Here is a 25235-nt window from a genome sequence, read left to right as displayed (position 1 = left end):
AAAATAACAATAGAAAACATGAAATGGAGTGCCATTGTTTTGTATGTGTTCAAGCGGACATGAGTGTTATCTGTTAACGCTGTTATTGTGAAACTCTGATGGGTTACTTTTTCTAAAACTGCCAAAAAGTCATTCTTTTCTTCGAATAAACACTAAACATTTGTACTAGCATTTTACAAAGTATATGGATGTTAATAATGAGAAATATATTCTCATTTTTAGTTTCCATGTCTTGATGTATATTTGTCTTTACATGCACAGTGTTGTCTAGTTGCAATTACCTTAGTTAAAACTTCAAAACTGTCATTTTGATGACAAATGCATGATTATTACAAACGGTTTGGCTAACTTTTACTTTTCATACACTTCAGTACATCCCTTATCATGTCATATGAACACATATAGTCAACACAGATCTTTTTTCTTTTTTTTATCAATACATTTTCTGTCAGTGCTAAATTCATTTATATTTTTTGTAAGCATATTTTAGAGGCTGTTTCATATACACATGCTCTTATCACATTGACATCAGTCTCTGCTTATGTGTGATAGAAATATTTGATACACAGCAGCAGTCGTTCTTCTGGCACTTTCTGATACCTCCATAACTCCCAACTATATTTTATGTGCAAATTTATATTCTTTAATAAATGTGCTCAGATCTGTTTCTTCACCGAAAAACTATATTAACTTTTTTTTAAATCCTTGGCCGCATGATGTTTTTGCATTTAATAGATACATCTAGAGTGATTATCATTGACATTTTTTTATATATATATATATGTACACTGCAAAATAGTTTAATTGTGAGTTACATAAATATGTATAGCACAGCTTGAGTCCTGAATATAACTGACGCAAAACTTACCAGTTGTCACTTCTGGTCCATATCAACAATATCTAAAGCAATATATGTCTTCTAACTGAACAAGTGTTTGTATGGGAAAAACTAATGTTTCCTCCTTTGCTTTGTATGCTTTTCTTTAACAAAATTGTCCTTTGATAAGTTATTTATTGATTGAACACCTATTTTGTAACATGAATATATTAAACATTCAAATATTAGACTGTTAGGAAATATGGAATACAACCTAATATGTGTATTTACTAAAGTGTTTGGTGTGAATTTGTGCAAAATTAACCCTTTCTTGTACACTGGCCCCTTGTGAGAAATCCTCAGAAAGCTCTAATACTAGATTTTTATGGTTCATTCTTCTTTTATGTATCGCCGCAAGTACTGGATGGCAGATATCGCGCTCACATTTGCCAGAAGAGCTGAGAAATAATAGAGGGAAAAAGGATCATGTTAATTTTGTGTGCTCATATTATCTGAATAAATTGCCTAATTTAATATGTAACAGACTGATCATTGTGTCTCATTTCAGAAATACAATATCCACATGACAGTCTTACCTGCTTTCCACATGTCTGTAGATTGTGGGTCGCTTGACTTTAGTACCCAAGATGCAAAAGCAATGCAAACAAGGCACATGTCTGCTTGCTTTAATGAAAAAGGAAAGCGATCTCTATCTGTAAGCAGAATTTTGCAATGTTAGACTTGACATTTTCATATCGCATCAATTTGATCTCTAAAAATGTACCTGCGACTGTTGCCCCAACATGTATCTGATGTTCTGGGAATTTTCCAAGGGCCTGGTTTTCTAGGAGAACCACTGGAAGCTTTGGCTGAGCCATAGAGGAACTTGATCTTGTTCTCGTTCCAAAACCATAGACTGTGTCAGCTGTTTTGGGAAAACCCCAAGAAGTGGCCATCCTACACCATGTCCTTCCCATTAAAAGTTTAGTGTGTCTCAGAGAAAGGTTTCTCCAGGTACTTCTCTGGCTAGTGATAAAGCACATGTTTGATGTTTCAGAGGGGCTTGCACACCTCACAAACCGGATTGCGGGAATCTCATCTTCACTATCCAACTGAATCTTTTTTTCTACCTCTGGAAATTCTAGGTCTTTTACCACTGAATGAGAAGAGGAATAGATAGGAACCAACGTTTTCTCACTTTTTATTGAACCTTGCACTGAAGGAAACAGAAGATTCCCAACCTCAAAGTCTGAGAAGAAGTCATCATAAGTCTCAGCCACAGATACGATCTGTGAAAAACAAAGCGAAGTGTTTCTATCTGGGATCCAAGCGTTGTATTGTTCTGATTCTGTGTCACTCTTCGACATTTCGAATAAAGACGGCAGACACTGATCGTCAAGAAAATCAGAAATAGACAAAACTGGAGAAGGTGTTGGTCTTCTCATGCTATAGTGGTCCAGTAGAAAGGTACCCATGATGTTGTCTTCTTTTGTTGTTAGAAATATGTCCTGCATCTCTGCTTCTGTCTCTGAATGCAGTGGGGAATCACTCTCAGTAAACAGCCTTACGATCTCGTTTGATTCACTTTGCCAAGTTTCTTCTAAATCCATGGGAGACGTAGGTTCAAGAAACCTTTGGGTTTGCTCTTTGCCTTCAAGGGGTTCTGGACTTGGGTTTGCACTTGCATGAAGAAGCTGTAGAAACTCTTCATCGAAATCAGAGTAAGTTGAAAATTCACAGCTCGATCTGTCTGGTTTAGAGTCATCCAAATGTGTGAAATAGTCAGAATCTGCGGCATCGTCTACCAGGCCATCTTCTAAACTATCATCTTTAGATTCCACGTCACCCCTATCAAGATGAGTGTCGACAGTGTCCACATGGGTTATTTCCTCTGGAACGATGCTTTCTGTCAGTAGAGACCTGTTGTTGGCTATTCTAAGTTGCAAAATATCATTTATTGTTAGTTTTTCCATTTCATCCCAAAAGGAGGAAATGGCAAATATAGGTCGAGTCGGACCTGAAGTCTTGGCACTGTTACTGGAGGATTGTATCTCTTGGGATGATTCTTCTCTAAATGATTGTCCCAAGGGCTCTTGTTGTTCTGTTCTTTCTCCTTCTTTATCTGATGGAGCAGTGGGTTCAGAGGCACCCATAATAAATCTGGGACTTTCCACCCTTGTGTCATTATTAAAGTGGCTTAAATTATTAGTTGTATGTCTACATTCACAGTTCAAATCTACTGTGGATTTGTCATATTTATCACATGCTTCATGATCCCAGTATTGGGGCAAAGGTCCACTGAGATCTTTAAATATTGTCTGTGGCATCTGTTTGGGAGTTAAAAGTGAATTTAGAGAGTCGGCAGGATTTCTTTCAAATTTTGCCTCTGGAATTTCTGTCATGCTTTCCTTTTTTAAACTAATGGCACAGCTTGTTTTTTCCCATTCACTCTCGCATGATCTAATGGGGGAAATACATTTTGCTCCTTGGATATGAAGTACATCTGGTAAGTCAGAAAAAACACTTTCTTGTTCAAATTTGTCCTGCATTGTTTGTCTGTCAATAATTTCTTTATCAGGCTCTGTATTGTTATTTAAGGAAGAGCACTTTTCCATCACTCCGCTATTCAGGCTCAGGTTTTTAGAAGTTTTTTTTTTTCTTCTTTTTTTTTGGACTGAAGTGGGACCCTTTACTCTCAGACGGACTGGGCTGTCATTTACAGTGACAAACCAACGCTCCTTCTCTTTTTTGGCCTCTGGTGAAGTGTCTGTCTCCTCAGTTAGCATTTCTATACCAGCCGTACTCTTTTCATGCTTTATATCTGCTGAAGACGTTTTAGAGACTGGCTCGGTGGTGGCTTGGCTTGATTTATTCTCACCATTCCCTTGATCCTCGTAATGTCCTCTTAATTTCTCTAAGTTTAACTTCTCAGTCAGATTGCTGTCTTCATTAGCTTTGTTTTGACGTTCACATGTAGTCCCTGGTTCATTTTCTCTAGCATCGGACATCTGCTCAGCAGACCTGGCATTCTGTGGCTCTGTTTTAGGACTAGGACATTCAGTAAACTCTGAATTCTCAGATGTATGTTCTATTTTACATTCTCCTATTTGATACTGTTTTTGTCCTTCTACACTATCTTTTTCACAGTGTTGGTGAGGGCTGGTCTGAGTGGGAAGAGATGACACGTAGACAGAGGTTTTATCATCGTCCATGTCACTGAAGCCAGACTCGTCTAAGACGGCCAGCTTGGCCTGCTGAACAGAACATTCCTCACTCTCTGTACAGAAACAGTCCCAATCCTGCTCTGCTATCAGCACACTGTGGTCTAAGTCATCCATTGCAGTTGAGCTCCAAAGGCTTGTTATGACATCTGAAACAAACAAAAAATATATATTTGACTAAAACATTTACACTGCCATTCAAAAGTGTGGGGTGAGTAATTTTGTTATGTTTTTTTCAAAGCAGTCTCTTATGCTCACTTAGGCTACATGTATTTGATCAAAAATAAAAATGAAAATAATTCTATTCTAAAATGTAACTTATACCTGTGATGGGAAAGCTGAATTTTTGGAAACAAGTTGTGCTCCCTCATGAAACTGTTTTTCATAATTATTTTAATAATTCAAAGCTCGTAAGAACAGTATACCTGTGAGAAAGAACTCTTTTTGTAGCATATCTTCGCTGTCACTTTTGATCAATTTAATGCATCCTTGCTTTTGAAAATATTAATTTCTTTCAAAAAAAAAAAAAAAATCGTACTGACCCCAAGCTTTTGATCTGTACGGTAGTGTATTGTATTCAGCTAATCAGTATAGACTGCATCTTTCAATTCAGTCATACAATTTAAAAAATATATATAAAATAGTCATTCATGCTAACTTTTGACCAAACAACAGGTTTCGCAGACAGGGTTTAGATTAAGCCAGGATTAGGCCTTAGTTCAATTGGGACATTTATGTATTTATAAACATGCCTTAGAAAAAAACAATACTGGTGTGCATCTTGAGACAAAACAGTTACGGACTAGCTTAAACCTTGTCTGTGAAACTGAAGGCTAGAGTTTAAATTGCTAGGGTTAAATTCGTAGGCATCAAACATTTACATTTCTTTTCTTCTGTCTATTTTTTTCTGGCATATAGAAAACTAGTGAGGATGTGGTATACATATTTCATGCCTTAGAATTTAAAGAAAATCAATATTTAGGTTGGTTAAAAGTTAAGACGAATGATACTCGGGGATTTAGTTGTAGTTACGAAAAAAATTAAGAATTGAAAGATGCAGTCTATATCAAACAGCTGAATAAAACTATAATTAAAAAAAAATCTTTTAAACTTTTTAGAACTTTGAAATAATCTGTGTCTTAAAAAATATTCTCCAATTAAATGCCATTATACCAAATTATATTGCTTTTAGGCAACATTGCAACAAAATTCCAAAGAAATACACTGTAATACGCTCAAACTGTCTCTAATGTCCCAGTGAGGGTGATCTTGGCCTGACTGTAAGCTGACTCCAGAGCAGACTGTGCCCAGAGCGTTCACAACAACTCACTGCAAGGTGATTTGTGGATTAAAACATGTCAGTGACAGGAAATAGCCCCACAAGAGTCCCATAAAACATCCCAGCATAATGTTCTGTTTGGGTTGCTTATCTTTTACAAATATTGCACGGTCCAATTGCTCAGAAATGACCTAGATGTGTCTCTTAATACCGAGAATGAAGATCATGATATAAAACCTTCAATAAGAAACAGTCTTATCTAATCTAGCTTGCGGGGCGTTTTATTTACAAACGCGTGGAGATGCATTTAGCACACAGCAAATGCATTCAGCTGTGCTTATGAGGATCATAACTGTTGTACAAAATCCTAGAAAAAATATCATTATTATTATTAGATACAGCCATCTAGTTCTTTATTAGCATAAAGCCTTGTGCTTGTTTCTTTTCAATCGTGTGCATGCTTAAGTGGTTCATTTTAGTACAGTAGCACTACACACATATATATAAATGGAAAATATCTCCAAACTCTGCATCTAGTCAGTTTCCATTAAACATCTTTTCAACATCTCATCCTTTGTATGTTTTCCTACCTTTAGTCGTTAGTTGTGCTTTCGAAACACTTCAGTGCTGATCCGACACTGGCATGGCATACCTTCAAAACTCCAGTGCCCTTGCATGTGGGAGAGGGGGGCCCTGTGTCCAGGTCTGTTAAAAATAGAGCTGTGTGTCTGATCACATGGAAGTGTGTGTATGTGTGTGTGTCCTGCATTCTCAGAGGGGCATTCCATTTCACATGTATAAATAGGGTTTCTCTGGGGAGATGGTACAAATCTGTCACTGATCACCTATGCTGCTATTCAATAAAGGGTTAAAGCATTCAACAATGTGCTGGATGAAAGATCCTTTACTTTTATGGTTTAGAGGAAGTAATGCTGTGAAAACAAGCTTCTAGGATCAATCTCAACTTATCTATGGTAATAAAAGTCTGGCAGTGTCATACTTTATACTGTAAATATATTTCAAGTTAAAAAAGAGAAGTATATCAAAGACAAAAGGAAAATAGGCAATATTTCATTTGTAATAAATATTCATTTATTTTATATTTTACAAATGATTATTAAAAAATAGTGTAAAATATTACAGCCATTTAAAAAAAGTCATTTGTTAAAATACAGGCTTAGAATAATTTAAAAAAAATATCAATAATTTTGCAAATAAGAGCATACAAAAACATAAAAAGAAATTGCTGGCTTATTATTTTACAGAATGTGCAAGAGTTTCTTAAGGGTTCCATGCAGCAAAGCAATCGTACCGGCAATCATGATCCTATAAGTGTAAATCATAAAAACCTGTTTTACCTCAGTGTTTATTTTGTTCATCTTTTTCAAAGACAGAAAATAATGTTAAATATTTACAGTGGTATTTAGGAAGCTGTGATATGACAATGACATTTCAAGCAACAAATATTCAGTTTAATGACGAAAGTAGAACTTTAACCAATGCAGTTTTATTGACATGAAGCTGTAAATGTTGTGTTTGTGTTTTGGCCTCTAGCGCTATCATCCAGTCAGTCATGTTTTAAAACTGAAGCCAACACCATCTGAATGTATTTTGCAATTCATGAAATTTAAACGGTTAAAAATTCTTGTGTGCACCTGCGTGTCTTAGGAACTTTCTGTAGGTCTGGGAGATGCGAAAGTAGTTGGCATCATTGGTTGTTCCAAGAAGCATTCTGACATTGAGCCTGAGATAACAACGCACTGGAGGGGCCACAGTATAACAAAGAAGACCACAAGGAGCACTATGATGAAGAGCACAAGCCTCTTCCAGTTCCCATGAAACCCCAAGAATCGCAGCAACCTGTGTCCACAACCCTCTCTTCTCTCCTCTCTCCTCTGCGGCTCTTCTGCTTTATGCTCACCAATGTCAATGCAGATACAGTCAGGTATCATTGGGTTTGAGTAGCACAGCCTCTTTCCATCTAGGAAAACATTCTCCACTTGTTGCTGGTCGCTTGGAAGTTGGCCCAAAACTTCCTGGCTGGTGGCCAGGTCCGGAGTACCATGCTCGGGCACGGACGTTGGCTGCCGACAAAGGGGGCAGGTGATCTGGGTGCCTGCCTGCTCCGGTGAAATAGCTACAAAGCGAGCCAGACATTCCAGACAGAAGGTATGTGTACATTCAAGAAGCTTCGGTGTCTTGAAGGTGTTGTCGTACGCGGAAAAGCAGATTGAACATTCCGGATCAACATCCCAGTCATTGTCCTCATCATCAGTTAAGGCCACTGTCACGTGTTGGTGCCGTATTGAACTCATACGTGTTGCTGTGGATACTTCTGGTTCCTCCATCCTGCTGTGCACTCAGAAGAAAATCTGAAATGCAACATGAATTTTTATATAATTATTAATAGGAATTTATTGGCACAATGACTGCTTAAAAGACACAGATGCAGAGTTGAGTAATACTCAGGAAGTGCAACTGTGAATCGAATCCATGTATGAGGGAAACTATGGACAAATATAATTTAAAAACATGGTAATTAATGAAATGAAACCCGAAATGGATTGCTAACGCACTGCTTACAATGATAAAATGGTCTTTCTTAACACTAGATTTTTGTGAAAAGCTTCTGATGTGTTTATGGGGAACTTTTATTAACTATAAATAGTTTAAAAGTTTTTTAATACACTCAAACTATTTAGGCCTTAATTTAAAATGTATGTATTTGAATTGCATATAAATCTTCCATCCATTTGCATTACACAGTTTTAACATGAAAAACCTTTATGTGATGTCATTCGTACATTAATAAAAACAAGTAATATTTCTGTAATAGTAGACAATAGTTAAAACAAATGTTTTAAATGCACAATAACTTACAAAAAATAATTTATATATGTATCGTCAATCAATCCAAAATTCATTTAGAAAAATTATGAATGAAATTATTTAAAGATATATTTATATAATAATAAACTATACCATGAGTTTGAGAGCAGGAATCTTACATTAAATCTAAATCTTACTTTAATTGATGTATGACAGAAAATATGACTTACATTAAGTTTATTAGTTTATGTTAAAACTGTAATCCAAATAGTTTTTTTTTTATGTATTTGAATGCATAGGAAAATAGCAAAATCCTTTTTGAATTTAATAATTCCAAATGGTTACATGGTAAACTATCTGACATAGCAAATAACAACATGTAAATGTGGTTGCTACAGGCATCATTACTGCAGTGCATATGATAAAGATGATGCTGAGACAAACCATGCAAATGTCTAAAAAACAATTCATGAAAGAAATGCATTTTGAATCATGTTTCAGACTACCATTACAAGTATTATCAGACTATTTTTTAAGTATCATCATGCATAATTTTACACTTTAATCAGCATCACGTATACCTGTTCATCATGACTCGCTTGTTTTACATTTAATATAGGCTACTATGACTAGACAAAATATAAACATCTCTAATTTGGATCAAGGCAGAAAAACAATGTGTAATTAAAATGCCATTAACCTAAAATCACCAAAGGCTCTTAACCCCTTCCCCTTAGTTTTGCACGTTCACGTGAGAGTAAGAGCTATCCCAATTCTTGTTTTTGATCGAGGTGTAAAGCTAAGGGGAAGATACCCCTTAAAACCAAGCATTTTCGGCTTGGTTTCAAGTAAGCTCGCGAAACTGCTTGGTTTTAAGGGGTATCTTCCCCTTAGCCTTACCCCTCGATCAAAACGAGAATTGGGATAGCCCTTATTCTCACGTGAACGTGCAAAACTAAGGGGAAGGGGTAAGACAGAGAATTGGGATTGACCCTAAACCACTGATCCAACAAAAACTCAACTGTTGGGCTTGTTGATGTTTGTTGGGGCAGAGTGAGAAAAGAAAAACAATTACCTTAAAAGAGGAAGTCAGTATTATTCTCTTGCTGATGCTTTCTTCTTTTTCTTCTTCTTCGTCTATCGATTCAAAATTGACTGAAAAGTTCCCAAAACAAGTCTTTCAATGTCTGTCTTGGTCTTCTGGTAAAGTACAACTGTCCTCACCTCCTCTTCAGAAGTTTGAATTATACTACTGAGCTGTGACTCAAGTGAGTTAAACCATAAATCATTACCTTGTTCTATCTCTCGTCTTCTGACCCCCCCAACACACACACACACCAACTCATACACGTACGTGTGCAAATTATGGAAAAGCAGGAGGGATGACAAAGAGAGGGAAGTAGGAACTGGTTTTCCGATAGGATTAGGTTTCACACTGTCATTGAATACCTTAGTTAACGTAAGAATGACAAAGCATAGTAGTGACTAAGGTTTAACACACATCTTAAAGCACATTATTTAATTCAGTGTTGTAAATTATTAAGATATTAATAGTTTTATCTGGAGAGACAAGTTAGACAGGTTCTGCAACTGCATATTTTTATTGTATAATTTTAAACATAAATATAATCTTAATACATTTTGTAGAAAAACTACAGCATTCTGCAAGTTTACTGTCATCATTCATCTGGTTCAACAAAAGCAATGCTTATGGTGACTGATAAGACATCACATGTGCATAACAAAACCATAACAACAAAGAAATTGGCTGTAAATTTGAACCGTTTTCAAAGTCACATGACTGTTGAATGATCAAATATATTACCTTTGTCTCGCTTGGAGAAAATCAGCCAGGTATGAGGAAAAATAACTGCGATACGCTTACATGCGCAACAACAGTCGTGTGTTTTCATAAGTCTTGCGGAGGGTGTGTGTACAGTTCCTTTTGTGTATATTTTACATGGTAGTGTGCCAGCTATTGTTATGTTGAATGCTTTAAATAATCTTGTTGAAATGTGGATATTTGCAATTGTATCAAATAGTGAGACATGACAAACATCACATAGTGGATTGAGCTAATGGAAAGACAGTGACGTGGTATTTGCTCTGTTTTGATCTAGTGTTCTTATAAGGAAGTGCTTAAAATATTATAGATAAATGGGATCAAAGTCTCCCTGTCTGTTTACCAAAGGCAAACGTAAAATGTTGGTCACATTTTCCGATCACAATAGTAGTTAGTTTTATTATGCTGAATTCCCTTTGAAACAAGTCCAATATTCTACCATTTTAATAACAATTCTACAGAAGATAACACAATGATGGTATTGGTTAGCCATTCAAATTCTTTAAAAAAGAGATTTATAACCACCACTCCCAACCTTACTCTACAGCTTCCCAGAACTAATACAGCAAATGACTCTTTGGTGATTAACACATCCGCCAGCTGGATTGTTTATTTTGTGCACAGTGGCTCTTTTAGCACTTTAATAGAACTATTAAATTATATTCTGCTCTGATGATATAAAGTAAAGTACATCAATAAATTACTTTTTTTTCCTCATAAATCAAAATATCTTTTATTTCTGTAAACACTGAAATCTTCATTTAAATATTATTCAGTTTGTGATCAATACTCCATTAGGACATCACCATACAAAAAAAGTTAATCAACAGCATCAATCAAACCATAATTCATATACAAAATATACTGACATGCTTTCCAGTTGCTGCACAACAGCCAATAAAATGACATGAGAAAAAAGTTGCATTTAAGTGGTTATATTCTAGACTCAGTATCCCCATGAAAGCACATAATTTAACTATACATCAAGTAAACATTCCTTACTTTTGCTTAATCCAGCATACTGAAGATTTTAAGTTTTACAAAACAATGTTCAAATACCCCTTCCTAGAATGAAGTAGAAAAGATGTAGAAAAAAATCAAACATAATCCTTTAAATAAACAGACCCATTATTACAAATAAAAAAAATAAAAACAATAACGGAAATATATAGGCATAGAGGATGATATGGCTTACTAAAAGGCCACCATTTCCAATAAACATGTTCAAAGTAAAGCTAAAAAAAGTAACTGACTTCTCCAGCCCTTTCATACAAATACCAGTGTATCACTCTCTTTACGACACTACAATATTATCAAGCATTTTTTTGTTTTTCAACCCCCCATAAAAAAACAAGAACAATTTACCAGATAATCTAGGAGTTCTTTCATACTTTTACATTCTAATTTTGTATAAAATGCACAAAATCAAAAATGGTAACTTCACCCATTAGCACATTCACTTAATGGCACTTTATCTTTTACAGTGAAAAAAAGAGGAATAAATAGGCTCAATGTTTTAGTTAACTCCTTGTTTGGCAACAGTTTCGCACAACAGTTTTGATTATATATTGTGTTTTAACAGCAAGTTTGCAACTTTAAGGCCTAGCAAATTTGAATGTATCATTATAACTCAAACTTCTTTGGTGCAAGCCAGAACATTTTATGTTGAATATAGTGAGGAATGTGCTATTGTTAGCAGTTGGACATTTCATGCACACTTGTTAGTATAACATGAATATGCTGTTAACACAGAAACCCAAGCCTAAAGTATTTTCAATGCTCATACAGGGTATTTCCAGCAAATGTACAGTATATGGCATCAATAAGTGCTGTTGAGACTGTACAGGATAAATAGAAAATATCATATTTGAGTGTACAGGAGCCAAACACTAAAATGGTTTTAACCGAATGGTAAATATGCTAATGTCTATTTATTTATGAGGTTTGAGAAGTTGGTTGTGTGCAAGTATGACTAACTGCGGAAGTCTTGTTTTGAAGCCTAGTTACAATGTCAAAATATTCAAAAATACAATATCACACAAACATACAGGTAATAAATATAAACAGTACAAAATTCATTGAGAAAACAACTTAATTGACTGAATTATAGCTTAACAATCCAAAATACTTTAGTGCAACACCTGGTCTTTTAGAAAGAAAGAAAGAAAGAAAGAAAGAAAGAAAGAAAGAAAGAAAGAAAGAAAGAAAGAAAGAAAGAAAGAAAGAAAGAAAGAAAGAAAGAAAGCATATTGTGTGAAAAATATATAAATAGAAATAAATATCTGGATCAATGAAAAGATGATCTAAAAAAAAAGTTCTCCAAGATAAAAGCCTACATCAAGATACTGGATGCCTCGTGTAGCCTACATAACTTTAAGGAAAGTTTCACCAAAAAAAGTTAACAATCCCATAAGGAAACAGTGCTATAGGACAGGTTCATGTTTTGAAAGGGGCTTACAGATGGCCCTTGGAGGCTGGTCACACATTGTATACCTTGGTTACTGCCCCTGTTGCCACATTGGCACTTTTGGATGCTGATGTTGCTGAAGGCCTCTCCCTCCTGACATATCTTGGCTTGCGAACTGCAGACAATAACATAAAAAAAGAGTCACATTCATTCTATATACACTAAACCGAGCATGCTGCTTTTACTTCAGTTTGTTTAAATTAATCAGACATTCCTAATAGATGTTTTGCCAATGAAATTTAGCACAGTTGGAACTAGGATACACCACCTCTTTAGAACTTTGATAATTCAAAATACAGATTAAATAGTGACAATTTATAATACCTGAAGATGTAGCTTCAGGAATCATGACAGCCTTGAAAGAAAATATTAACAAGTTAGTAATTCGGTATCCATTGTTAAGGTACAGTAATATTTAAAAGACAAAGCAGTGTTTGTCTTTGATAACAATGTTTTTTTTAGACAAAAACAAATGGGTTTTAAGTGGATTATCTTACCGTCTCACTTGGTTGGAATATAAAAGCTGATAAAAGGAAAATTACACAATTTACAAACGTCAAAAAAAATTATCTTAAATAAATGAAACCCCAAAACAATACCAATAATAATAATAATAAATAAATAAAATATTCAACACGGTTAGGTAAACAGTCAACCAAACTATAAACCTTAATCCAAACTTAAAAGAAGCTGTCACTAACAAAACTGTTCTTATGTCAAAAAAAGCATTGAAAACTGATTTACACATTTGAGACTTTTTTTTACCCTTATTGCGCCTGTAGAAGACTCCAGGGAGGCGGTTGGAACGCTTAAGGTAAAAGAAAGATGCAACCGAGAGGATGAGGCCCAGGCTGATCAGTAGAGTTCCTAGTAGGACAGAAGCCGCTACACCCGGACCACCTGCCATTATAATGCAAAGGATGAAATTATAGTGCCGTACTACAGAGCCCCGCATATGACATGCAGGGAAAAAAAATAACAAATCAAATATGTAAGCATGTTTAACTAATTCATTCACTCCTTTTAAGTAAATAGTGTGCACGATATAATAATTTGTTTCCTTGATTTAGTTAAATCAAATCAAATTAGTACAACGTGGCCATGATTTACTAAATCAAGGGAATTATTATAATGTGCACACGATTTACTAAAACGAGTGAATTACTAAATCATTGGAACGAATTAGTCAATTGTGGGCACGATTTACTAAAACGAGAAAATGAATTCTTAATTCGTGTCCAGGATATTCATATTTTTGTCTGCATGTCCTGTTCAAATCAATATACAAAAATAAATTAGGTTTTGAAGCAGGTTTTTTTGTGAGCGGTTCACATAACTATTATTAAATAATGGTAACTTACCAATCATTTTGATTAATGTTCCTGGAAAGTGACTAGTCCTTGCTAGAAGGAGAGTAGAAAACAACAATTAAGTAAATAAAAAGATAAACAATAATATAATAAATAAAGAGCACATCTAAGAGTTAAAAAAACAGTAGGAAAACAAATAACTCCTAAATGCAAATGATTCCCAAATTGTAGCTTTAAAATTTAAATGAAGCATGATGCATGAAGAAAAATCAACATTAAGCAATCATCTAGAGTCTAGACTATGCAGCTGTTCTTTAATGTCTATGGCATGGCACTTACTATTGTTAAATGAAGTTGAATTCCCCTGTTCTGCTGAGTCACATGACACACAAAAGGTTGTACTGTTCTCCTGAACTTGAAGGAGCCCTAGAGGAGGATCCAAATGCACTATCAATATCAATTGTACTAAAATGTCCCTATAGCAGCCATCAATAACATAAAATTACACAGAACTAGTTTCACACAAAGTATGCATAGAAAATTTGCTCAGGTTGTTACAAGGCACACTCCTTTCCATCTCTGTTTTAGAGTTATTTAAAAAATATTCACAATTTGAAACATACCAGGATTACAGAGTGAAATATTTGCACAGGTTTCATTCATTCTCTTTATTCTTTCACAACAGTCATTGGAGTTTTCTAGCAGAGCCTGAAACACATGCAAAACCAAAATACAGATCAAGAATGGAATTGGTCTTAGTTTCAGTTTTAGAACATGTGAATAGATTGATTACAGTCAGTAGTTATGCTTTCACATACTGAGAGTTGTGTGAAATTATTCCAAAGTTTCCTGAAGTGAAAAGACAAGATACCACTCCGGAATTTCTAACACAAAAAGAGCAGCACTGAAGATGTAGTAGACTACTGATTACTCCTGTGGGTTAGATGGAGTCAAAATGGATCTGAAGCCCATTATGTTTATGCTCTAAAATGCCCAGATTTTATGTAATCTGTTTTTTTGTTTGATTTAACATGTCATTTTGTATATTTAATAAATGCAGGGTCGTGTCAACTTCAAGATTGAGCCATCAAGTTTTCTGAGGACGTCAACTCCGAGCAGTCTAATTCTACTGATGATTCAAATGTCGTTTTTGGTCGGTAGATGTAAATTTTCTAATGAATGTCATTTTAGCAGAAGTTTTGAAGACATTCAGTATGACACACAAGCTAACGTTACCCACCAAACAAGTTCTTCAACAGTCTAACGTTAGAGAACAAAGTGGCTAACGTTAATTACTGTAGCTTGCTGTGTGGATAACTGGTAACGTTATGCCATTATACAAAACACTCTACGAATGGAACAGAAGCAATGACTGTTTCGTTTTCCGACGACATAAGACAGATTTCTGTGATAATAAGCACGTGAACTTACCTGTGAAACGCAAGTTTTAATATGTCAGAAATCTGTTGACAACGGGAGTTTACTTCCTGATAAATAAACTGCACTGCCAAAATACAAGTCTTTCACTGTGTGTTATAGCTTTGCCATTATTAGATTCGTTTTTATTAGACCACCATTATTAAAAAAAAATGTATTACTAATTATGTTCATGTGATGCGAATAACATTTATTAACTAAACATACTAAAGCGAAACAGATCAGTAAATGCCGTTGTAATATTCGAGAGTTTATACTGTTCTTTATTTTCTGCTCCCTCAGTGTATTTTAATGATTAACTTACGTTATTAATAAGAACATATGTGAAATTAAATATGCATTTTCTAAGATGTAGCCTATGGCTTTTATTATGGAGACACGACACGAGCATTTGTAGTTACGGTTGCTAGGATACAGATTTTTATTTTTTTATTTTTTATAGTTACAATTTGGTTTATGGTGAACCGCAGTGCTAATCTTTAGCAAGATAACGTTAAGTAACCCGATTTGATCGGTAAAAGTACCACAATACTTCACCGCACTATGTTTTTAAATGTCGCAGGCATACAACCAGCAGTGGCATCATGATCACCACAAGAACTGTAATAAACAGGAGTGCTGTAAACTGTAAATTGAAGCAAATTGTGATTTCTTAAATAACTCAATATATGTTTGCAAAATGCCTATACTAAGATTACATTAACCTCAATATATATATATATTTCCACTTACAATATTATAACAATACACAAGTGTTCAAATAATGATAATAGGGAATATTAATCATATATATTATTGAAACACTTAAATTGTAGAAATGCATTTCACTCACATTATAAGTAATCAAACAGTGCCATCTAGCGATCGCAATCAGAGAGGCTATGATTAAAGGGGATGCCTGTGTAACGTTAGTGTACTGTTGGCTGCATGAACTGTTTGAATTCTGTAGCCCGGGAAAACTGGCGCAGTCTGTTGTAAATCTCACGTACTACACACAGCTTAATTAAACCGTAACGGTAAGCACCAACGTCCGCCAAAATTTATTTATGTTGCCTCAGAATCATTACTGCATATCAAAGTCATTTACTGGTAAGTCACATTTCTTTCAAATTAACTAAACTAAACAGTTGCTTTCTCGCTCATTTATAATGAAAACACACAGCTTTGATGACGGCAGCCGTCCGGCTCCCGCGTAAACAGTCATTTATTATGAAACTGATAAATTCTAGAATATTTCTCAACTCATTTTTAGATCTTGAAAGCCTGGATATGAAGCCCAATGTCTGGAATATTAAGGAGATGTTGAACATCCCCGCAACTTCTGGGTAAAGTTATGTCTGATTCCTAAATTATGTACAAACTAGAGGATTTGTCAGCTAACTTTTACTGTCATTTACACTTACCCAAACGTTAACCTTAAAAGGGGACATTATAATCTCGTGTTTATATGGATGTTTATTCAGAATTATGTTTGTTATAGAGGGATCAAACCCGGTAAGGGTCCAACCAGTGACTACTCCAGCCTGACTGACTCTCAGTTTCTGTTGGGCTCTCAAATGTGGCCTGACAATTCACAAGGGTTTACCCAGGAGATGAGTGGACAGAGCAGAGGTTCTCAGCATACATCACAGGAGGTAAATATCTCGGGCATAAACTGTGTTTGTTTGTTTGTACTGTAGAACATGCCATGTTTTATCTTGTGTAATATGATGAACATATTCTTGATTGTTTATTTTTTGGTCCACAAACCTTTCATAAATGACAATTATTGTGACAGGTTGTTGTAAAGGAGAAGTCTATAACATATTTTAAGTTTCATAATTCCAAATTGTCTAAATCCTCTACAGATGAAGGAAATGATGGTGTCCAGCAGTTATAGTTCTAAGCCGTTTTTGTTTGGTGGTGATGGCAAAATCCTAAACTTCACTGGTGGCAAATCTGTTGGCATGTTGGACAGATTTGAAGAAGAGAAGCGAAAATCCAAAGAAAAATATGAAAGGTAATTTGTCTATCCTTGATCCCTGCTCAACAATAATAATAAACTATACTAACTGTACTGGTGTCAGTTTTAAAGTTCTCTATTAAAGCAATAAGCCCCACAAAGCCGTGTTTTACAGTGAATTCAGCAGCAAAAAATATAACGTTATCCACCTTATTTTGACGACCTTACTGTGGGTTTTGAATTATGGGTGGCACTTCCGGTTTTGGGGAATTAACTTCCATTCAAAAAGGCTGAAATTAATAATTTCAAATCATAAGGTTGCCCTACAAATAAAGCTGATTCGTCAGTTTGACTGGATGAGCTGTCAATTTTCCTTCATGATTTATTTTCAGGCATCATGAGAATAATGTTATACTTGGTATTTTACAAGAATATCTATGGCAAGAGCTCTTTTCAGTCACTGCTTTCTTTTCCTCGTGGTTATTTTTCCCTTTGGAATCCGCTGTAAAAGTATGAAAAAGGACAAAAAATATACTGCACATTTGTGGTCTGTTCTCCCGAATTTAATTTACGATATTCCATTAATTATTCACTGGAATGCACAAAGAATCTCTCGTTATTCTCCTCAAATCCTCACGTCTCTTTCCAGGTTTTTTTTTTCACAGGTAAATGCAATTTATAATCTGTCAAAATGACAGAAATCACTTTGAAATAGTATCACGTAATGCTGAAGTTAATGAACATTTTTGATTAAGGCAACATAGTTGCATAATACATATATTACTACAGTGATATTTAACCAAAGACTCTAACCAAACTCTTTCAGGGTTATTTATTGGGGGCTTTTACACTTTTAAATTTCCTTTTAATGTTCGTTAGTTGAAGGGTGAGTAGATTAATGTCATCTCATTGTGACACTTTTTTAACGTATTGCGTTCATAGAGCGAGCCTTTCACTGACTGTTTACAGTTTAACGGAAGTTAGACCCATAATTCACGCAAAGCGTCATGGGGCGTAGGAATAAGGTGGATAACACATTTATTCCTCCGCCAAGCAATGTTATTCCAAAGAGGTTGCCAAGCAACACATGCAGCAACAACGAATCACAAACGGCAGTTGAGCAGTAATACGGTCACAGGTGTATGATTGTTGAGTAATTTACAACGGCTTCGAACGCGGCTCAACCAATCAGAATCAAGGACCGGAACTATCCGTTTTATCACGCAATTTTTCTTATTGTTTTGGTTCTGTCCTGACATATTGTTGTACAACTTTTTCACTTTTTAGGGAAATTCTCACTAATGGAATTCTACAATTGCAGGAAACTCTGGAAAATGTGAGTGTTGTACTTAAGCCACAGATGCATGTTGAACACATTTAGAATATTTTCACTGCACATATTCACGGTTTCAATATTACTTGACTTTGACCTACCTCTTCCCTTTTAGACCAGAGAGACTTTATTAAATTGCATTGATGGAAGTAATGACAGTAGCAGAAAAGTTTTAGCGGAGAGAATGGATACATTTTCAAAAACAAGTACGTTCTTGTTTGCAAGTTTTGTATATTTTTATAATTGTATGCAGATGGTTCTTAAAGTCCCTGTAAAGTCAAAATTAAGTATGTGTTCTGAGTTTGTCATATCACAGAAAAATATGTTATTAGCCACCCAGCCAAATTTGAATGATAAAAAAAGCCGGCAAGTACATAAAATAAGCTATCAAAATCTTGAAAAAATGAGCAGTGGTCTCTGCTCTCAAACGCTGGGGGCGTGTCCACTGGCTGCGCTGAAACCACGCCCACTCGCGGGGAAGCTGCCGTCGCCACACTCAACTGTCACTGCTACAGCCGGAATGAATGCTCCTAGCAGCTTATTAGGTTTATAATTATAACATAAGCACACAAGGCAGCTTACCCTCATTGGTGGGCACGCACTGCCGATGATGGCACAGTTGTCGGCGCGACGGGAGGATGAAGGCCGAGGCGGGAGATAGTCGGTTCGGCCCCATTCACCAGTAACAGCGGATTATCAGAGCATCCCAGTTGTCTCCGACGAAAGTTTATAAAACTATCCCGTGTAAAATGATTACTACAGAGGCGGGTTTTGGTGGTGATCCTCAGCTCTCCATCAAGGTGGCTCTTCACAAAATTAATCCACCTCTTCTTGATGTGATCGTTTTTAGGAAATTTAAATAAGGACACCGATCTGTTTCGTACGTGATCGCATCCAGGTAGTAGTGACGAAGGCATAGCTAACTAGCAAACTGTAGGCTGTAGTAACTAATAATAGTACTGACTGACAGTAACTCGCGATTGAGCGGCAAACTGATGCGAATGTGCTATATTTATATTGTTAGGGAGCGCTGCGGCCAGCATCAGGGGCTCCAGTGCGTCATCAAGTAGGGGCGTGTCCAGCAGCTCAGGGGCTCCAGTGCGTCATCGAGCCCCCGTTTTAGCCCCGCCCAAAAAATCCGGAAAATAGCAATGGTGAAAAACTGTTTAACGGTCTAACTCCACAATTCAGTACTTCGCAGTTCACAGTCTTTGTAATATGTTTTAGCAATACATTTCTAACATGTATAATGTGTTTAGAATTTTTTTTTAGAATTACCTTTACAGGGACTTTAACAGTTAGCTCATGCTGACGACCACAGCTTTCCACAAATAACAATACCATTAAAGATAATTATTATACGAGGTTTAAAGGTACACTATGTAACTTTTTTTCAAAATGAACAGAAATGTATCATCAATCCTTCTTCCAAAACATGTTTTTGTCTTACCCTGATTCACTATGGTAAGCCTATTATAAGTGTTTATATATTAGACCTGTTGGGATGGTTTTCGCTGGAAATTTTTTACAATACGTCACTCGCCCTTGTGTTTCTCTTAATATCTGTACAATTTTGAGAAGAATTGCTCCGACTGCTTTGAGGCATGTATGGTGTGGGAATGGCATGGTTGTCACAAGTTCACAATGAGCGAGAAAGGTTGACATGCTAAATTTCAGACCTCCCAAAAAATCACCTGTTTAAAAAAATGCCTAAAAGAGCAAAGTTTACTGGCAAAATTGTGACAGAGTCTATTAATAGATTGTAACGAGGTTCGTTGTTATGGGAAGAAGGAGGCGGGAACCGGCGAAGGGCGAACATTTAAAGATTTTAATAAATAAATAAACAAATACAAAAATGAAAGTATAAGCCAGCAGCCCCTCGTGGACGACTGCTGGCTACACAAAACAGAAACAACACATCAAATAAAATCAGGCCTGTTCCTCCTCCTTTTATGCTTCCGCTCCTCCGTGAGAGATACGAGACCGGTGCATCGCGCACGTGTTGCTCAATATCAATCACGCCACCGGCCTCGCGCCGTTCTCCCACGGCCCTCAACATCGTCGTGCACGCCACATAGATATAGCCTCAGCTAGTCAGCTTGGGATCATTTTCCAAACTGGTTATATCTCTGAAATTAATATCTGTCTGTCTGTATTATAAATTTATCAAGGCGCGTACCTTGGAACTTATTTCATGGTTTGCGTTCTCGAGACACCAGGCTTTTGTGCAAATGAGCGGCCAGATTGCATTGAGGGTTTTCTGTTAGAACTGTGTCGTGTTAGCGGACCCTAAGTTAATAACTAACAGGGCTCTCAAGTTTTATCAAAAGTTTGGAGTGAGATCTGTTAGGGGAGGAGCCACCCAAATATTTGCAGCAGCGGCCCCTCGGCCCCACCAAATTCGCTTCAATTTTTGCTAGCAGTTCAATTTTGCCTATTGTTCATGATTGACCAGCACAAATGGAAATTAAAACCATTTTGGCAATCATAGGCAGCCTTCCAAATCTGCTCAAACCGGTCACCTTTAAAGGAGTCATCGGATGTCCATTTTCCACAAGTTGGTATGATTCTTTGGGGTCTTCATGTAAAGTTTGTAACATACTTTGGTTAATATTCCTCAATGGTTTTTACCTCCTCAAAAACAGCTTCGGTGCGTTTCGGTGCATGTCTCTTTAAATGATAATGAGCAACAACTTTGAATAAAAAAAAAGTGAATGGATTTTTTTACTGTATGGTGGTTGTGTCCACACACTGCAAAGACACATTTATATGCAAACACCATTTAAAAGTGAATTTTGCATCCGATGACCCCTTTAAAAGCAGTTGGAGAGTTTTTGACTGCATCAAAAATAATTTAGCACTAATTTGGCTCCTCAACATCAGCTCTCACTGTCTTTCATCACAGGCAAGAGATTTCGTCCAGGAATCGTAAAATAAAAATGCTAAAAAATAAATGAAGAGGTTCCTACCGCAAACCGCATTCATCAGATCTTGCTCTAACAACTTCCACTCCATGTGTGTTGCCTAGTAACGAACGTGCTTGCAGCAGGAACACGCAATTTACCCAGAAACAACACATTCTAATTTCTGATTGGCTGGTAGCTGGCATTATAACTCGAGACAGATGCAATGAACTCGGCAGAGAACTTCCCTCCGTTTGCCTGCGCCTCGTCCATTAATTGTATAGCGGGACAAGTTATCCCTTACTCCTCAGCGTGAGAAATACAAGGTGTGGCGTGTGAACGAGTTGAAATGCGTGTGTCTCACGTAGGGATATCAACGATTAATCGACAATCGATTAATTGTCGATAATACATTTAATCGATACAACTTCTTGATCATCGATTAAGCAGATTCATGTGCGTGCGTGCTGCTCAACCGCGAAACAAAGCGAGCGCGTTTTGTTTGGGACCATTTTAAACCTTCATTATGACTATAAGTTTACGTGTTCATTCACAGCCTTTTGTTTTGTGCAAATGTAAGTTGTAATATTGTGTTTATTTTGTGTATGCCTATCTATATCGGATTTATCTTATATTGGATGCATCCCTTGAATTAACGCTGTAGTGCGTGTGATCAGCTTCAGCGCGCGCAGCTCAAACGGCACTGCACGACTAATAATGACTATTGGGAGGACTGTCATATTACATAACATTATAAAGAGAACAATATTGTAATAAAACATTGTGCATTATTTGAGTTTAGTTGCCGTGTCGCGTTGCTCCAGGAAGAGCGCGTCCACAACATGAGTCATTCTGAATGAATGGCACGTAACTTAGTTCAAGTTCACTTGTGCATTCGCGTCATTTTGTGCAGAAATAATTTGTAATATTAGCCTGTTTATTTTTAATATATCTGATTAATCTCATATAGGATGCGTTTCTTTGAGTTAACACGCGCTAGCAAACTAAGTGCTCCAGTTTAACGGTAGCCTTCATTCAGCGCCCGCAGCTCAAACAGAAATACACGACTAATAATAACGATGAATAATTTGGGACTGACATATTACATAACACGAGAACACTATTGTGTTAAATAGTTGTGAATGCATTGGGTTTAGTTGTAGTCTTCAGTGTGTTGTTCAGGGAGAGCACGTCCACAGTACGCGTTGTATTAGAAGTAGTAATTATATTTGATTATTAAATAATTAATTTAATTAAATGATCAATCACATCGAAACATTTTACAATCCTACTAGCCCTTTATTTAGATTAAAAACCATTCTCATTCATTTGGTGAGGAACATCACGTTTTGAGCAGGATTCGCCGACCCTGTTCTGCTGTTGGCCATGCACTGCAGCGCAGTATTAAGGCTAACGATTAATTGATCGTTAATTTAAACGACGATCGATCATGGGAATTTGTGAAAATTGACATCCCTAGTCTCACGCCCAATGAGTGAGACTTGAGAGCCCTGAACTAATGATCGTTGCGACGGAAGTGAATCAATCAAATCTAACTTAAGCTGGACAATAACTTTAATCTAGAGCTGCTGTAAAGCCAAAACCATCGCTGTTACTTTCATTTCCTATCACTGTAAAGCTGCTTTGATACAATCTATATTGTTAAAAGCATAAATGAAGGTGACTTGACTTGACTTGACAAAACCTAGTAGTGAATGTTTTATGAGCAGTGGGATATTCTCTTTTTTTTTTTAGTTATGAGAACGAATCATATTAATCCGCATAGAGTGCAGAGCCGAAGCACAAAAAACAATGTTATTTCACAAAATAAATTTTAACCGCTAGAGGGCCAAAAGTTACATAGTGTAGCTTTAAATAGCATATTTATAGTTTTGTAATATATTAAATGTAATAGATGTTATTGATTTATAACTTATGACATTATGTTTTCCATTGCAGTTGAAGGTTATTTAAACAGTGTGAAAGAGGGTATAACATGTCAATTTGAGACTCTGCAGAGCCAAACACAAATAGAAATGGCAGACAGGGAAGCCAAGGTAAGGACTTCACATATAACCTGTCCTAGACAATCGAATAAAGCTATTATTAATATAATCTATATTGGCATTGCTAATAAAGCCACATTTATTTTCTATTAAAATAGAGTAGTCTGGCTGCAAAAGAGTTGAGCTCAAACATGCTTAACCTCCATCGGGATCTGGAACATCTAAAAGTAGAGCAGAGCAAGGAGCAGGGCATGCTGGGAAATATTCTGTCTCAGCTTAGCACTTTGATTTCTACTCACAAGCCAATAGCAGGACCTAGCTCTGCCAGAATGATTGACAGTGAGGTCCAGACATCACCTGGTCTGTTGGAGAGGTTCTGTATCATGTCAACTGAAAAACACCAAGAGAGCAAGATAATGTGCAACAGGCCTGTCATTTATTCAGGAGAAGCAGTAGAACAGAACCAGTGTCTACTTACCACACAGAAGACACAAAACAGAAATGCACATGCTCTGCCTGTAAAAAGACAGCAGACAGCAGTCACAGAGGAGGTTTCCCCTGATGCTTCACAGAGATTATGGTGCACACAGTTAGTTGAGACCAGACCTTCAAGCCTACTTGTGGATGCTCAATCTACTACATCCATAGAGGACCAAGAAGAACAGTATGTAGATAGACACCTGGTGCCTGAAAAACCATTGAACAGATTGGGCACTGATGCAATGCCACCACTGAAAGTACCTAGGAGGCGCCAAAAAGCCCTGAACTATAGGGGGAAAAAGAGAGCCTTGGTTCTCCCACAAAGACAACCGGTCAGAAAAAAAGGAGCAATGAAGTTTTCAAATGACAGCCTGCAGAATGAAGACCTTCAGTGTGAACAAAAAGACAGAGTACCTTTGTCTTCTCTTTGTGACAACTGGAAAGTGACCAACAAATCTGTTGTAGAGAATCACTTAAAACTACAGCAGCAAGCCACTGTAGCACCAGTCAGTAGGTGTGTAGCTGAGCAACCACTAAACCCCTTCAGTTTGTGGTCTGAAGACACAGGCAGTTCCCAAATGATGGTGGAGTACAAGATGGCTGAGTGGGAAAGTGTGGTGCCTGAACCTAAAGCTAGTGTTAAAGTAGGAGAAGGTGGCCTGTGGCAGCTCTTTGACATTACTAATGACTCAGAATAAAATGCAGAATACTTCCATACTGTATGCTGATTACATTTACATTTGAGAAATTATTTAGAGTATCTTCTATGTTCAGGTTTTTTTCCACTAAGAACTTGAAATTGCCTGTGCACATGTGAACCTTGTTCTCTAACCACTTTTCTTGCTATAGACATTATCTGTTCCTTTTCTGTTGCTGTTCCTTGTTTCATTTTTGAACATTGGATATTATAAAAACTTAAAGACAGTTTGGCAGACTTTACTGCCTCTAAAAGTATTGTTCTATTTTACTTGTACCATATGACACTAAAGCAATAACATTCAAGCACATTCTGTAATTCAGACATTTGATATTCTTTTTTGCAAATCATATTCCAGAAGTTTGTGAATAATTTGTTTTGGCCTTGCAAATATATTAGACAACCTCTTTGTAACATTAACAGGTAAAATATAGTTTAAATATATTCAATTTAGTTTGCAGTTGAAACATGACAGATTTAGCTGTTGTTAAGTTTGACAGATTGATATATGTTTATTAAATTGCATTGACTGCTTAAAGTTACAGTACATATACTGTATTGTGCAACTCTATGCTATACATTTTTACTATGCTAGTGAAGTAAAATCCTATTTTAAGTTTCTCGGAGTGTTACTTTATTTTGAACTGTAAATTATGTGAGTTTTTTCATTA

General features: G+C 36.3%; 4 protein-coding genes across 4 annotated transcripts; 1 reads left to right on the top strand and 3 right to left on the bottom strand.

Moving 5' to 3' along the window:
* Positions 1-703: 703 nt before the first annotated feature.
* Positions 704-6015, bottom strand: perm1b (PPARGC1 and ESRR induced regulator, muscle 1b). The gene is made up of 4 exons (XM_079627822.1): positions 5908-6015; positions 1602-4187; positions 1414-1530; positions 704-1275 (listed from the first exon to the last, which is right to left on the bottom strand). The coding sequence occupies exons 2-4, from the start codon at positions 4153-4155 to the stop codon at positions 1208-1210; spliced, it is 2739 nt and encodes a 912-aa protein (XP_079483948.1). The 5' UTR covers positions 4156-4187; positions 5908-6015; the 3' UTR covers positions 704-1207.
* Positions 6016-6680: 665 nt separating this feature from the next.
* LOC307006674 (RING finger protein 223) lies at positions 6681-9347 on the bottom strand. The gene is made up of 2 exons (XM_079627875.1): positions 9222-9347; positions 6681-7689 (listed from the first exon to the last, which is right to left on the bottom strand). Exon 2 carries the CDS (start codon positions 7663-7665, stop codon positions 6982-6984), a length of 684 nt encoding a protein of 227 aa, XP_079484001.1. The 5' UTR covers positions 7666-7689; positions 9222-9347; the 3' UTR covers positions 6681-6981.
* A 2829-nt stretch (positions 9348-12176) lies between these two features.
* On the bottom strand, positions 12177-15291 carry cUnh1orf159 (chromosome Un C1orf159 homolog). Its single transcript, XM_079627884.1, has 8 exons — positions 15198-15291; positions 14390-14474; positions 14106-14192; positions 13818-13859; positions 13222-13356; positions 12954-12979; positions 12781-12811; positions 12177-12571 (listed from the first exon to the last, which is right to left on the bottom strand). Exons 2-8 carry the CDS (start codon positions 14427-14429, stop codon positions 12468-12470), a joined length of 465 nt encoding a protein of 154 aa, XP_079484010.1. The 5' UTR covers positions 14430-14474; positions 15198-15291; the 3' UTR covers positions 12177-12467.
* Positions 15292-16069: 778 nt separating this feature from the next.
* On the top strand, positions 16070-24565 carry ccdc36 (coiled-coil domain containing 36; the record flags this gene model as incomplete). The annotated part of the gene is made up of 8 exons (XM_079627844.1): positions 16070-16292; positions 16456-16528; positions 16684-16837; positions 17051-17202; positions 18433-18481; positions 18594-18684; positions 23341-23438; positions 23546-24565. The coding sequence occupies exons 1-8, from the start codon at positions 16250-16252 to the stop codon at positions 24563-24565; spliced, it is 1680 nt and encodes a 559-aa protein (XP_079483970.1). The 5' UTR covers positions 16070-16249.
* Positions 24566-25235: the final 670 nt, after the last annotated feature.

The sequence above is a fragment of the Phoxinus phoxinus genome, assembly GCF_949152265.1.
Source record: "Phoxinus phoxinus genome assembly, chromosome: 11".
Lineage (NCBI taxonomy): Eukaryota > Metazoa > Chordata > Actinopteri > Cypriniformes > Leuciscidae > Phoxinus > Phoxinus phoxinus.
This window is presented reverse-complemented; position numbering and strand designations above follow the sequence as displayed.